The 16628-nt window shown below is 41.0% G+C and overlaps 1 protein-coding gene across 2 annotated transcripts in view; it reads right to left on the reverse strand.

Moving 5' to 3' along the window:
• LOC139346805 (cadherin-12-like) overlaps nt 1-16628 on the reverse strand; it is a 94022-nt gene that overhangs the window by 15841 nt on the left and 61553 nt on the right. For both annotated transcript variants that reach the window (XM_070986101.1, XM_070986102.1), the window contains 2 exons: nt 15311-15498; nt 2670-2923 (listed from right to left, as the gene is read on the reverse strand). In XM_070986101.1, the coding sequence (XP_070842202.1) occupies nt 2670-2923; nt 15311-15498 (442 nt within the window). The remainder of the gene's footprint in view (nt 1-2669; nt 2924-15310; nt 15499-16628) is intronic.

The raw sequence follows: 16628 nt of genomic DNA on the forward strand, positions 1-16628 counted from the left end.
TGCTAATACCATTTTAGACTGAGGCCAAAAGTTCACTCTTTAAAAACCATTCTGACTTTCAGAAGCTCTTTAGAATCGACCAACAATGCAGTATTCATGACGCCCTTTTGTTTCCCCAGCTACAGATAACTCAGCATGATACTGCTAAATAGCAGATTCAGTTGAGCCTAAAGTCTAAAAGCATGATTCCCTATGCATGATGGGTCATTGGGTCTATTGTTTTGAAGTGAAGAATGCAAAGCTGCTCTCTGAGGGCACACAAATGAACAATGTCAGCTGTGGTATTGATGAATATTTAAAGTGCTGGAGACAAAGTGGAGATCCACAGAATAGAGGGCATAAGCTTTTTGTTGCACAAATCTCTGCATCTCCCCCTTTTTTTGTTGTCTGGAATAAAATATTCATGACAAAACAACTGTCCAGGCAACAGGTATTTTTGCCGTTTGTGTTACGCTCCAGTGATACATCCTGGAAGAACCATTACTACAAAGCAGTGTGCCTGAGCAAAAATAAGTACAGCAGTAGATTTTAACAAAATGGTCCTCATACATTTTTAAGAATGCACTTCTTTTGTCTTTGCCAATGACAGTCTATTGTTATCTATCACTCAAGTGTTACGATAGAACACCCCTAATGTGTTCGTGTGTGTGTTTGTGTGGTGGGAGGCACGTAGCGAGATGGAGAGATTGAGAAAGAGGAGGGATGAAGCCAGAGTTATGTCAAGCATGTCAGGACTGTAAAACTGAACAGTGATTTCTGAAAGTCTCACCTGATAATTACAGAGGAGAGACCTGCAGTCTGCAGCACAGCGCCTTGAAAGATTATTTAGGACTTTTTGTTATGCTATGAATTTTTGCTTGATGAGGATTAATTTTTGAGTTCTGTGGAAAAACAAAGTGGAATTGAAACATCACAGAAAACAGTACAGAACAGTGTTCGCATTAATATGTATTCTTTGCTTCTGTGGAGTTACTGTATATACTGCGCTACTGCATATGTTTTTCTTATCAGCTGTCAGGTTCAATTTAGATTATTGTTACTAACGATGTTTTCACTGTTTTATGTGCAAACTCCCGTTGTCTGGTCCAAACAGCAGCTCTTTTTTATAATCTAACCCGAAAATGTTGGTGTAAAACTAGTTATTCTGAGCATCAACTAATTACTGCGGTGCAGCTAATTCAGAATGTGGATAAAAATAAAAGCATGAGGACAGCTTCCTCTGTGTAATGTGGTCATTTTAATTACAGCCATGAAAGCTGCATAAAAGAACTCTGGCAAAATATCATCCACCTTATTTTCTTCTCAGTGAGGTCACAAGTCTGCCAGGCAACACGACCACACACAAAGGACAACTGTGCAATACCCAGTATAGAAATATGTCTTATGACAGCCAGTTACATCATTTGCAAGATCAGTGAGATATTCTCCTTCACCATAACTTACAGGGCAAAATGTTATTTTATTCATTATATTGTTGTGTTGATTTAATTTGAAAATGAGTTAAGTTACAGTAAAAAGTCCAGCGATCAGATTAATTCAACATGTAAATAATCGTAATTAATAATCTATCAACTAAAGTCAGATAATATCAGCACTCTAAAAATGAGCTCAGACATCACTCTCATGTTAACAGATATCAAGTTCAGACATGGGCCCACTAATAAAGTTATACTGTTTTCTCCGTCACTTCACCAACACCCCCTGAGCTGCTGCTAGGCGATGCTAGCAGGACTTTACATGACAATGTCAAATGTCCTACATCGATTGATTAGTCCTCAAACTGATGAGTGAAACGGACAATACTCTGAAGATTAAAGCCACGGTGACGTTGATGAATGGAGCCTGGAGACATTGATGAATGGATTAGAGTTCTAAAACCTTCAATTACTGGCAGCGGTATCACAATACTTCTCCCTTTAGCTCTTTTATCCTCGTGGGAGTTACCAGGGATATTTGGTTCAACAGTAAAGCCTCTCAAGATGAAGATGTGCGTTCAGATCCAGGGTTACTTCATTCCTTGTAACCACTCATTCCAGAGTAAGATTTAGTCTTCATGAATAAAATAAAAATGATTTACATAGCACTTCTTTAAATGGAAAGATCTATGGGTCAAACTGAAACTGTGCTTTCTTTCTGTTTCTCATTATCCTGACCACTATCAAGTATTATTATTTAAGTTTTTAATTAAAACCTCTCGTTTTCCAATAAAGTTAGACCTTAATGGGTCTTTCCATCCAAGTACTTAAGAACACAACTGAAAGTACAGTTCATTTGTGGTTTCTAATCAGTCCATATCTTGAGATTTTTATAGAAAATCCAAGAAAGTCCATAGTAAAATTATTCTGATGCCGCCTTAAGTCACCTTTAGTTCCATTAAGATTGGGAATTTGGACTGTTTGCTGAAAGCAAACAAAACTAAAACAGATTCACCACTAAACATAATCTACATATGTCACAAGTAACCAAAATAACATTGATCAAACATTTGCAAATGTGGCATTTCGGCCAAAGTGGAGCAAAGCCGTTGAATGCTTGCACAGTGGAGATACTCTCTGGTGAAATTTTCAGCCACTTCGATCATTTTGATAAATGCAGCTTGACAGAAAACCAAAGAACAACACAATGTCCTGAAACTTGTGTAAAGTATATAACGGCGACTTTAACTTTACCTGACTGGGCTGCTGCTGGCATCTAAATCCTGCGCCGTCACCGCACCAATGATGGTGCCCGCGGGTGTATCCTCGTACACATCCATCACATAGGAGGGCTTATTGAACACCGGGGGCTCGTCCACATCCAAAACGTTAATCTTCACTGTTGCTGTGTCTTTGAAGGCCCCGAAGCTTTGAAATCGTGGATCCAGATGAGCATTAGAGGCATCTACCTTAAAGGTGTATGCTTTCTTGGACTCAAAGTCCAGCGGCTACAAAAACAGAAAAGAGGACAGTTAAAGTTACTTCAGCTGCAGTATATCTTCACACGATAATCGTGTCATGATCTGGAATGTGTTATCGCTCCTGCTATAATTCACTTTCTCTGTAGTGTTCATCTGTATGAGCTAAGAGCACTTGAGGAAGTGCAGTTACTGAACATGAGCATCAGTGTTGACAGCAAGCTTGCCCTCACTTCATTTTTGTTATTGTAACATTTTCAAGGATGAGTAACTGCTACCAGATGTCAACATCAGCCTCTTTTTATCCAACAAATTTCAGTATTCAGGGGACTTGAATGATCATGTTGTCATTCAAAACACACTCAAATAGCATTGTTCTCAGGTGCCTCAAAAGGAGAAAACGCATTTGTGAAAACACCCTCAGATATGATATCACAGGTGATGACTGCATATGTTTTTCTTATTTAAATGGAAGCTAAAGTGGAAGTGAATAGTACAGTGGTGCCTATTCCATGAGAGGCACACAGTGGGTCTTGACCAGGTTAATGTCTTGCCCCCTCAGTGTGAATAAGTCAGCAGAATACGCCCCTTTACAAGAGTCCTCCATATAACAGCTCAGGGGTTCATGTTCTACCTCTTCAAGCCTCTGACATATCAGCCCAGAGTCAATTAGTCAAAAGCGGGGAGAAAAATCTGCATCCTCGGTATGTCTGCTGCTCAGGTGTAAACATCCGACAGCAGTGACACCCGTGTTCGTACTTCTGCCTGTCTCCTGCCCTCTCATGTGTGACCAACCATACTTGGCGAGCTTGCAGCCGTTCACGCTCTACTGGCCCGGACTCACATGAGAGACATTCCTTTCTGTGTATTTCAAATTGACTAACATGGAACCACTATGGCACCAATGCTATCTTCCCGCCCCAGGACTTGGGCTTCCCTGGCATGTTGTTTCAAAAACCACCAAGTGAAAACAGCTGGCTTTAGCACAGCAACGTGTGCTTATGTGAAGAGACAGTGAAAGTGAGAGGGGAGGCGTGCTGGAGGAGGTAGAAAAAAAGCTTTTTTTTTTTTGGATGCAAGATAAATATGACCAGTCGCTGTCCAAATTAAATGCACATGAATTAGCAAACTAATTAGAGTCCAACCAGTGACTAGAGGCTGTGCAATCATGATTTCACAGTGATAGCAGATGCTTCTCAAGCCCTCTGTCTCTCCTCCATCTCCATGGTTTCACAGTCTTGCCGCTACAGCAGGTGTCCGTAAAAAAGAAAAAAGAGAGCGAGCTATGTGAAGGCAAGCCAATCTGAAAGCAATCATTGACCATCAACCGCCATGATTGGTTTGATTACAGTGCGCCAGATGCAACTGGCTAGGCACAGCTATAAGATCCTTCAACAGGAAATACACTCTGTCCCTTTCAATCTCTTTCAAGAAGTGACAACACTGAGGGAAGACCAAGCTCCCTAAAGCAACGCTACCATAAAAAACTGAGTTCACTGCGGGTGTCATTCAAATGCTGATCCCCACAGTCAAACTAAAAGGTTTCCCACCAATTTGTGCCTACAAAGTGGCCTAAAATTTACAGCAGTCTTTATTTCAGCTTACTGAGCTTCGTGCTGGTTCCTGTGAATTGCTGGAAATCAGCAAAGGAACTCAACGTACTTTATTTTTCAAAGAGTTTTAGGCTGGGAATAAATGAATCAATGATGTAATGAAAACACTCTCATTATTTGGTGTTCATGGGATTCAAAAGCAGTATAAAAAAGAAAAGTAGACACCTTAGCATTAATGATACTAATAAGAGGCCTTCATGCACTCTACGTATATCACATTGTGCCTGAGCTGCCACATGTAGACAGCCATGCATAGCTCAGCTGAAATACGTGCACAGGTGGAGGAGGAGGAGGAGGGAAGGCGATGCTGGGGAGGTGGACAGCAGGAGGTGTACACCAAGCCTCATTAGCCAGAGTCTCACCGGGGATGAGGAGAAGCACTGCTTTCCATCTCAACATGCTGCATCGCCACAATTAGGATAGAATCCCAAACTCTCACCCTTTATAACTGTCTAATTTTCATGTAATCCTCGGCTAGCTGCAGACAGAGACTCGTGGGGTGTGATGGGGAAATGCTCTTCTCACACACAGACTTTGCACTTCTGACACAAATCTCCGAGCGAGCACAGCTGGCGCCCCGGCGTTCCATTTGTCAAATGGTGTGCGTAAATAATGCCTAAATATAAAACAGTTGAGCAAGAGGAATATTACTTAGGTGCAGGTGGACTTTGACGTTAAAAGTTACCGCTTTGAGAAGATACTTTCAGATTTTAGCTACTGACCTGTTTTCAGCCTTGTTGCTGTGGCCCAAGAAGCAGTTAAATGTTTAAAAGCACCACATCAGACTCACAGTTACCTTGCTATAACTCTAAATTGCCGGCAGGCTAATACAGCATTACATAGCCAAAACACAAGGACATATTTGGTCAAAACTCAGTTCAGATGGTTTGGTGATCACACTTGCACTGACTTACTTAAAATGGACAAAACAGAGACAACCCTGAATTAAAAAAAAAAGTTTAGATGCTGCATAAAACGTCAATAAAAACAGAATGCAATCATTTGCAAACAAACTGTAACACTTCTCTCTGTCTTTGTAAGGCAGAATTTACAAGTATGAATCATCTTAATGTTAATATGCAACTGGAAGCCACTAATAACATTAATGAGATGCTGTCAGTACCATGCAAATCAGATGCCCTCACTCTGATGATAGCTTTAGTTTTAGCTAGCTCACAAGCAAACAATATCAACAAACTCAAATAATTATTCTTTTGTCTTATTATTATTTATCTATTTATCTTTATTTACAGAACAGTTTAATGTCACCAGTATAACCACCAAAGGATGTTAATTCATCAACTCATTAATAAACTTTAGCTAGTTAATGTGTCACATTTATCCATTCTAGTACACACTATAGTATTTCATCAGGATTGAGAGGTTTTTCCTAGTAAAGGTACTCATTAAGCAGAACATCAGAGAACAAATGCAGCTCATTTCTTTGGCAGATGGAGGAGGGAGAAGCTTTTCTGATACCCGCTGAACAATGCATGGACAGGCATATGATTAAGTGTCAAGCAAATCCCACAGATTAATTTACATATTCTGGTTTGGGTGCCAAAGCAGTAACGTTGAGAGCTTCACTGCCTGTTTAATGCGTCTGAGACTCATGATGTTCCAAGTATGTCTGGGATATCTGTTGTTAAATAGGAATAAAATGGGGCCAGGAGGGGGTAATGAGAAACTCTGAGTTAATGAGAAGACGTGCTAATGTGTCAACGCCTGACTTGGGGAGAATCAAATCAGATCTGGAGGCCATAGGGGAAATTTCCCAGGAAGAAAAAGATGGCCATTCATTCTCTGACTGCATGTATCATTTTACGTTTTTCCCCCTTCCTCGAAGATGACCTACTTCTGCACTCAGAAGCAGTGCTGTATGAGTAACTATTACCCATATCCACACATGCATTTGCTTAAACAAGTTGCATACACCTAGGCATGTTCAATTACTTGTTTGAAGTGTCTCATTATGGCCTCAGTTGTTATGCACCTTTTATGGGTTACTGCGGACACAACAAGGAAGTGTATCAACGGAGGAATTTGTAAGGAGGACAGCCCGAGTTCCTCTCATGTCAGTGCTGCTGCTCTTCAACATCACAACAGAACACACTTGAAATTCTAGACATGGTGCTGTGCCCTTTGATATGTAAATGTGCACCTTCATTGCACTGGCAGTGATACTGAATGAAGGAACTTTTTTTTTCTTGCCAATTGAACGTCTTAGGTTCCAAGGGAATTTGTTAATTTAGAACAGGGGACTAATCAAGGCATCAAGGTCTCATAGGTACAGTATTATACTTCACACACTAAGAAGTCCTTGCATCGTCAGATTCACATGTGAATGCTGAACGGTGCTTGCTGACGATTTCTACTGAGATATAAAAGTAAATCCATAAACTGAAATCTGTTCTTCACTTGATATTTAGGTCTGTTTCTGGTCCCTCCTCCACAGTTTGCTCCCTGCGCAGTGTAAAGTGTTCGTCGCAGCTGTTTTTTCAGCTTGCTGTTATTTTGGGGATGGGTGAAGCAGGATATGCATATTGAATAGGTTTTCAGTTTGGTGTTCAGTTCAGTATTACAATAGCAGAGTTCAATACTCTTCTCAAACCTCAGCTGCGCTCAGTCAATAATATAGGGGACGGTCTTCTGCCAACACCCATGGGCAAATCCAGCCTTTCCCCTTGAAGAATCATTATCACAGCACAGCAAGTCATTAGCAGGCTGATATCATTTGTTTGTGCTGAACACAGGTACTACCCAAAGAGGCTGGGAGAAAAATATTTCAAATGTTGTTTAATCTGTGATACGCAGAGCAGTCTTAAATCCATTTAACCACAGTATTATATATTTACAATACAACTTATGAATCATTAACACCCCCTCACATGATTTATCCTCTGAGAGTAAATCAAAGCTAAGCCAAACAACCCTTGAATATCGCATTTCTAATTGCAGCAATGTGAGCCAACATATTTCTCCAAACAGCAACATTACACCATGTCTGGATGAATAATCCTAGCGAGGCCGAAACCTCCTGATCCCACATGACAGCGCCCATCATCTAAAAGATTTGCCTGTTGGATTGCAGCCAGCTCTAACAGTCCTAACAATGCTCCATAAGATGTAGACGTTATTTGTAGGATGCAAAGCTGCTTCGGGGTGGACATTCCCATGAGATTCTGAGATAAGCAATTATGAGTCAGTGGTTTGAGTCTGGCCTGATATCTCTGTTGTGAATGAGTGGCTTCTTTATAAGGTCACTGCAGTTATTGACTGAGAGTTCAGCAAGAATCTGCCATGCAGAAGAATGCTCAAGACCTCTAGCCACCATAAGCAGTCAACTGACCACAGAGCACAATGCGTTTATCATCAGTAGAGAAAAGCTTACATGCCCCAGAGAGCCATTTGATGTTCCTCTGAATACCGGGGGGTCCTAACACTGTGGAGAGGAGATGCTCACTTTATTGTGCTGCCATCAGTCACATCGGTTTGTGTCCTTGGTCGCCTCGAAGCCTTTCCATCCCCACAGTTCTCACAACAGTGGAGTGCCATCTGAGGACCTTGCCAGCAGCCCTGTCCACGCTGCATTGGAGTGGAGTGACTGTGAAAGACTCGCACTGCCACTCTTAATAGGACAGGGTTAGCCGTGGGATGAGCCCCGAGACACTAGTTTAATCTATTACACCCACGCCTCCCCAGGCCACCAGAGAGAAGGCACTTCATCGACTGCGAGCACCACCTCAGCCGCCTCTTTGTCACTCACTCTGCTGTTTTTTTTTCTTTCAGCTCATTCACTCACACACAGCACATGCATAACCAGACGTACACAAAGACATCCGCACACACATTGCTCCCTGCTTAGATGCTCGCTGAGGTGGTATTCATCTGTGCACCTGGATCTCCTGTTGTTCTGAGGTATTGTTTCTGTCTTTCCTCCTTCTTTCAGCTCCCTTCACACCAGGACTTAAAATAACTCATTTCACCTCCCACTGGAACATTCAGCACTATAATCAATAGATTAGTTTCAACTCCTGTCTGCGAGCAAGGCCATGTCACTGGAAGAGCTCTCTTATGCTGTCACTTTCAAGGCATAATATACTGGAATTACCCCATGGCAAAATATAGATTACATATATGTTTTAGAAGCTCAGGTGAAAAATGCATGGATTTGTCTTTGGATAAGCTGTAAACCATATTAAACCACAGCCCGTTGTGGTCTTTTTATTATTAGTATTCAACCAACATTCCTCACTGTTTTCTGGCCTTCAGTCAAGTTAGATGTTGGTTCATTACTTTTGTCATTTGACCGTTACTTTTTTTACTGCTTGGTAGTATCTCATCAGGACTGAAAGGCAGTAACAGCTTCCATTCTCTGAAATGATTTACTGTTCAAACAGCCCAGTAATGACATTTCTGATAGAGAAATTAGAGTGCAGTCACTGTCTGGCTTTAGTGAAATTAAGTCCTTAATTGATGGCAGGAAGGATGAAAAAGGTCTCTTGCCTCGGTACACCAATGGCTCTGACTTTAGGGAGGTCTAAATAGCTAACGTTGAGCTAAGGGAATCCACGCAATTAGTGCCATTTGTTTTGAATGCACATGTTTATCAGTTTTGCGCTCTGTTGTTGACAAGCTCTTTTCTTAAATGCCATGCAAGAGTGTAACATTAATCACTTGAATGTGCCGATCTTCAGGAATCTGGAAAAAATGTCACCTTATGCAAGCCAGATGAATCACTGGCCACTGTTTTTAGTGTGTTACCTGATCAAAACCTTGAAACAAATCAGTTTGCAGGGGTGAATCGATTGCATGCTCGTATTATACTTCAAAACATCAAGCTGGTTTGGAACAATGTTGGAGAACTATAGTCAGTAATCCAACGTATAGTTTTTTTTTTTTTTAATTATATTTGCAGTAAGCAGTCTGAACCCTTTGAACCAGTCTCTTCTGTCTCTGTCCGTGGTGCTGAAACATCACAAATCTGAAATCACTCCCTTGTTGACTCATTCTGTGTTCCCTATATGATAGACACTACATCATTTGCTTCACAGTAAACACAGATTCTGAAAACTCGTCTCGTCACTCAAAAAGTTGTGTAAATGCCATGGCCACTTAACTTTTTGAATGAACTATACGGTGCAGAAAATTCACTCTGTGAAACCCTCATAGAAACCATAAACCCTGGTCAATGCATTTATACAGAACTTTTCAAACTTATTGAGACAAAGCACTTCACAATCTGCCCCTAATTCCCCAGGTCTGTCCACTGGGAGCAACTGGGGTTTAGAAATGCAATTAATGGACCCGCTCTAGCTTCAGGACCACAGCCACCACATCAACATTAACTTAGCAACACTACTACAACAAAGACCAAACAGCACATAAAAAATAAAGCCAAAAAACACCTACAGGTACACCCCAAAAATCAAAGCAACAACCAAGCCACTTTTGCTCAGTAGTGCATAACTTTTCTTTAAAAAGAACATATTTTCTAGTTATTTTGATGATCATAATTGATTTTTATGAGGTATTTTACCACTAAATACTTGATTAAAACAGTGGTTGAAGTGAGCATGTAGCAGTTGCAGTACACAAGTCACCTGCGCTTTTCTACAGTGTTTTTGAACCCCTCTGACACTGTGAGCCAATGGATTTGGAGGCAGTGCCAGAGGTCTGCAGCAAATGCTCTTTATTCAATGCACTGTGGCCGCTGGGGGCATTCAGTTTGTACAGTGAGGAGATAGTCCTGTATTAAAATGGATTCCCTGAATGTGAGCCAGCAAATATTATGCCACACATGCTGCGGTTAAACAATGCCTTTCCTTTAGGCTTACGACAGCAAATTTCAATTATGCATATCGTCCATCTTTTTTCTCCCAGGAGGATGTAAATAAACATGCAAATGGACAAATGACATTTAATCTAACAGAAAATAATTTTACCAACACAACCCAAGGTTATCACGCCAATGCGTCTGATGTGTGGGAGGGCTATTGCTCTTCATACACTGGATGTACAGCAGCGTTTGAATGCGCCTGTGTGCTTCCACATGCTTTTTCATGTACAGTATGTCCCTCCATGTGCTCACATTTGCCTGCACGTTTCCTGGGAATTCTTTGGTGGATTGATCTATTGTCTCCTATAATCCTATGTTTTGCAGATGGGATGTGCAAACCCCCTCCATGCGTCTGTGCCTCTTCTTTCCTCTCCCCCTGTATCGGCAGACTGGCAAACAGATGATCATCCTTTGAACCCATTACTCAGCCTGATCCTCTTATCGTAACCAACCTTCCTGAGTCTCTAATTTGGGGTCTGCCAAACTCTGCTCTGTGTACAATGTGGCTTTCTTCTCTGTCCTGCTGTGTTTTTTCAATGCTGGTGCGAGGGAGGGAAGTCAAAAGAGAAGGAGAAAGAAAGACAGAGAGGGAGAGAGTGAGGGAGAGGGGTAGAGTGAGGGATTGTCTGCACACATTTGCACACCTGTCTCTGGGGATATTCCACCAATCTGAAATAAGACAAGTCTGTGGGAGGGTCAGTATTCTGGGAACACAGTGAACGACTCATAAAGGCTTCATCTCCAGCTACCTACTCCCCACACCTTTCCAAGGCACAGCTCATCCTTTCTCTCCTCTCTTTCTCACTCTATGTCCTGCTAATATCACAATCCCACATGGGCAGAAGCACATGTTGTTCAGTAAATTACACTGCAGAGGGGGGGTAAGGTCAGTTAAAGGCGATCAGAATGTCCCCCGTCAACAATGCCTTTGTGCAGTAGCCCGCCACTGTAGGGAATACATCACACTGCCTCATTGTTATATGGCAGCATATCAAACGCTGAAGTGAAACAATAGGAGGAATGATGCATCCTCACCATCCATCCAGGGTATACATGATGTAAACAAATAGCCGTGTTCATTTACATCATAATTGCCTCCTGTCTCATTCTGTTATTCCATTACTGTCAATGAGAAGGTCACTATACAATGATCTATAGCCACGACTGTGAGCACAATTCACACATTCGGTTCATACAGTGTACGTATGTGTGCACGCATGCATGATTTACACACAGAGGTTTGCATATGTTCATACACATGCACTGAGAATACCGAGGGAGCTCTTACACTGAGCAGGGAATCAATTACTCACTGAGCTGCATATTTTGGGGGATCAAAGGATCACACACCTTTGTGTGCTTGTGTGCTGGGGCATGTACTAAAAATGTACCAGTTAACGAATACCTCAGTCTGACACATCAGGAAAACAAATGCAGATTTGCATTCCCCCAAAGAACATTTTAGACACTTACATCAGAAATACCCTGAAAGGCATAGAAACATGTAGAATTGGCTGCACTTTTTTTTCTATTACTTTTGCAATCAGATGAAATATATGCTGTATCCCTGAAATGAAACAAGAGACAAAAACATGTTTTACAACTACTTAAAAGGATTTCATTCAGGTGAATTTGAGTGGAAAAGGAAGGATTTATTGAGAAACCCACTTTTTTAATCTTCCAGAAGTAAATTTGCATGTAAAGCTACAAAGTTTTAGAGGAAGTCTGACAGTTTTATCAAGAAAGTTTTTGGTTTGGTGGTAAATAAAATTGATACTGTTCAAGAGACGAGTGTTTGTGAGTAAAACTATTAATTCTGTATTATATTGGTATCGTAGGGGGTGCATCAATAGTGCTACGTGATTCAACAAACTAAAATGAGATATCCATTTTTTTTTCCAAATAATAGATGCTGTTAGCTGTTTGTACAGTTGTGACTTATCTGTTACCTCTCCTTACAAAATGTTTTTATGTGTATTTTTTGGAAACAATGGGACAATTCTCAGGTGCCAAAATGTACCCAAAAGCTCAAACAACATTTTGGGAAAATAAGAAGGGAACTCATTCCAGAAAAGGAATCCATGCATCAGGGCATTACTTACAAAAAACTTTCTGACATTTACATTATTCTCCTTTTCTGTATCGCAGAGGCATTCTGTGACCGTTGCATTATGCAAACTTTGCATTGCTCTGCAGTTCTTTTTTTTTTCTATTGAATCTCAGTGGCATTTAAACTCACCACAGGGGTCTGCTGCATCCTGCCAAAGGGAAATGCAAAACAGACTATGAAGGAATCAATGTGCAAGGGCTTGGGTGAGAAAGTCTTATTGTGTGTCGAACAAAATAGCAGGTTGAAAGCTTACACTTGTGCACGTTTGCCTGAGTGTGTGTGAGAGTACACATGACACTACATACGTGTGCGCCTGTGTAGTTTTGTGCATGGGTGAGACCTACTAGCTTTATCACATTCACATTATATTCTTCTTAACTCTTACACAACACATTCAGAGGCACAGAGGCGAACACTTGCCAGCTATTCAAGTGCTACTGACACAGTGTATTTTAACAGCTTGCTGGCAGAGGTGTGGAAGCCTGAGCAGTTCTGTTATTCAGTTGTGGTTCCAAATGGCAGCAAGAGCTAGCAGTTTGCAAATTGTTGAAAAGTGCACATTGCACAGTCTTGTTTACTAACCCGGCTAGCCTGCACTGCTTGATGCCGTAGCATACCAGACAGATTAGAGAGGCAAACAAACCAACATCTGCGAGCCCAGATTCCTCTGTACAGAGCACTTAAATTCTGATTGATGCGGCAAAATGCGGGCAGTGAGTCAGTCCAATGAAAATTTCATTTATACAAATTATTCTATTAATGCCCTTTTTGTCGCTTTGACGCTTGCCACAATTTTAAAAGAAGGCATACCTTTTAAGAGCTGGTTCCTGAAACCCTAATGGGGCCATACTGAGACTCTTTCATTCTCTGCTCATGCAGCACCCATAAATGCATATTACCCACCCACTGTCACTTAGCTGAATGCTTTCAATGTCCAAAGAGGAAGTAATATCATGCTGTTGCTCTCTACAGTCAAGCTGGAGGTAGAAGAATATTAGTTCTATTTAGTGTTTATGGACTTGATGGATCTTCAAGTCTTTAACTGGGCATACTCAAAGGACAGTGTCACAGTGGTGTACACAAATGAGCGAAGATTTCAATGTGGAGATTTTCATTTCATCAAACATACCAACATGAACATAGAGCGGCTGTGAAGCTCTATTATTGATATGTTTGAAATGAAATGAAACGACCATGATTGGTCTAACTCACTCCTAAGGACACAAGGTCATGATACTTTTTTAAGTATAAATGAGCTGAATCTTGGAACAGACCTTATAATTTTTTCATATATATATAGGCTACAGTTAATAACTGATTGCATAAAAAGTCTTATTATAGCCTAGCTTTAGTGGATTAGTACTCATTGCACTGGCTGGATCACTCTATTTCTCCCTCTAATTTTAGTCTGTGGCTGTAATGTCCTTTTTCTTTCACCTCTGGCAGTTGTGGGTCTCCCTTGAAAATGAGATGATAGACCTCAAAGGGTTTATCCTCGGAGTAATAAATTTCTCTAATATCACTGGTGCTTTTGTGTCACTTGCCATTTAGTGGAGTGATATCATGGCCCTGCAAATGTTATATGTGGTAAAACTTTGTATTAAATTATATACTTTTGCTCTGTGGTTCAAAGAAAATGCAGCCAAAGACCAAGACCCCTTGCTTTGGGTCACTATGCATCGGATGTATCAATCCATTTAGCAAAAAGAACATACTGTATAGCATAGTAAATGAGCCCTGACATGCTGAGTGAATGCTTTATATAGCACAGGCACTCAAAGGGAGCTATGCCATTGCTGTGAGCTGTGCTTCAAGGCGCGGATGGCAAGGAGACAAAACAGTGAGCAACATCATACTGAGAGATCACAGGTTCAGCCTGCGCATCTGCCAAGTGTCCTGCTGGTACATCTTGTTTCTACATCATATCTTATTTCATGTATTTCAGTGTTTGTATCTAAAAGTTTCTTTCTACATTGTGCTGTCCTGGGATGTTGAAATACGTTCATCAAAATGTAAAATATGTTAAAAAGGTAATTTTCAGCACCCTTGGAATAGTAGCACGAGCAGGCTCTTAGGCGTGAATCTAACATACACTGTAGGAGTGCTCTAAAGCCCCCACCCCAGAGATAGCAACCTCACTTCCAAGTTGTTGGGGGAGGATATATATATTTCTATATATATACATATATATGCAGGATGTTTTCTTTATGTTGCATCACTCCCGTTCCCTGTCACCTGTGATATCTTTGATTTTTTTTAATTATCATGAACCGCGCAGGATTTCCTGGTTCCTACAGTTTGTTTTTCTGTGTTGTTGTGTTGTGTCAGGAAGGATTGGACACGTTTAGACAGCCTCTGCAGCTTGAAAGAAAAGTTCCAAAGCAAATTCAGCCAAGAGCAGCACTTTGTAGGTTAGCATTGTCCTGAGTGACAAGTCTATACAATGCCTTACTTAATATTTTAAAACCATGCTGCTCATATTGTCAAATTGTTTGGCTTACATAACATAACATGGTATGTCAAGATGTGACACTGTGTGGACTCCATATGGGAGTGTTTTTCAGATACATTTCAGAGTAAGCTCCATAATAGATCATTCATGCATTTTACATTTAAAATCTCTGCCATCGCTATGTCCAGTGCCAACTGCATATATACCATTTGCTAAATAAAAAAGTTAAGGGATAAAAACATACTGTAAATTCTCAAATAATGGACTGTTTTGCCTTCAATGCACAGAGAACCAGGTCTTCCATCCCACTTAATGTAAACTCCTATAATGTCGATTTCCTGATTCCTTCTGTCCTGACCACGTTAAAGTTAGACACTTTGTCTTAGTTTCTGAGACTCCATACCCTTTTGAGAATGATGATCCCTTCTTGGTTGTGTTCATTGGTGGTGATGTCAAACATGGCGCCTCCATCTCCTGGCACAATGGTGTACTCTACTTCTGCATTTTTCCCGATGTCCAAGTCGTGGGCTTTGATTCTACCGACAGCAGATCCCACGGCAGAAGACTCAGGGACTCTTAGGTGAAAGAAACCTGTCAACAAACAAATATCAGACTGGATTCAGACCGGCTCATTTATTATCTCCACTTGACATCAGATGGAAAACACTGAGCTCTTCACATCCTCCGTCCTTTATGTAGTCTCTCACCCACCCGAGGATGTCTTATCCACCCACAGGCAAGCAGCTGATATGCTGCTGTCTGAAGTCAGCCCTGTAGCTATAGGCATGACATTATTCAATTTTGACATGTTTGGACATCAAGGCTGCTCAGTCCCTTGTAATTGGCTGGCTCAACCTGTAAGATCAACAAACACAAGAGCTCAGGGGCTTTGATACTCCCAACAGCAGAAACCACTGCTGAGGACTTGGGTGGAAATCTACAAACAAACAGTTTGTGTTGATTGATTGTCACTTCCACCTGATAAAAGGTGGAAATGACTCATTTTCTGCATTTCTCTTCACTCTCTGAGATGGCGAGCTGTTTGAACAATAGTATCTGTTTGTGCCAGAGAAATGAAGACTTTGCTGTTGTATTACAAATCTACTGCAAACACCTGGTGGCATCATCAAGGTGCCATCGGCAATTCGGCAACACTTTAATAGCGTCAGTATTACTGTGAGGACTTGGAATGTTTTGGAGTAATTATGCCTCACATTCTTTACCCAGAGCTGTTTCAGTTCAAGAAATGTCAGGAAATGTGACATTCATTTTGAAACTGCTGCTATGTCAAAGGTTACACAACATTTATTTGGGACGATTCATCCAGACTGAACGAGTGTTGTATAATCACTGTGTAGCACTGGTGCCAGACCTCTTGGCCAGCTTCACTGTTTTGTTTACAGTACATCACATTCTTCCATTTGATGAAACAAATTCCTCACACATCTCTCCGCTGCAACGAAGAATCGGCAAAGATCGGCTCTAGAAAAAAACATTTTTTTTCTTGGCTGTTATATGAAAAGCAAATCCCAACTTGAACTTGAGTTTAAGAATGAAGGCGATGTGCCAGAGAGAGCAGAATGCATGAGTCTCTTAGAAACTCCTTCTGAGGATAGTGCTACTTGGCACACAATGGCATCAAACTTGGAGATGGATGCACTTGAACATAAATGCCTACAATAAGCCAGAGTGTCAGATACTAGGCACCAGAAGGGTGAAGA

This window comes from Chaetodon trifascialis, chromosome 18 (assembly GCF_039877785.1).
Source record: "Chaetodon trifascialis isolate fChaTrf1 chromosome 18, fChaTrf1.hap1, whole genome shotgun sequence".
NCBI classification, from domain to species: domain Eukaryota; kingdom Metazoa; phylum Chordata; class Actinopteri; order Chaetodontiformes; family Chaetodontidae; genus Chaetodon; species Chaetodon trifascialis.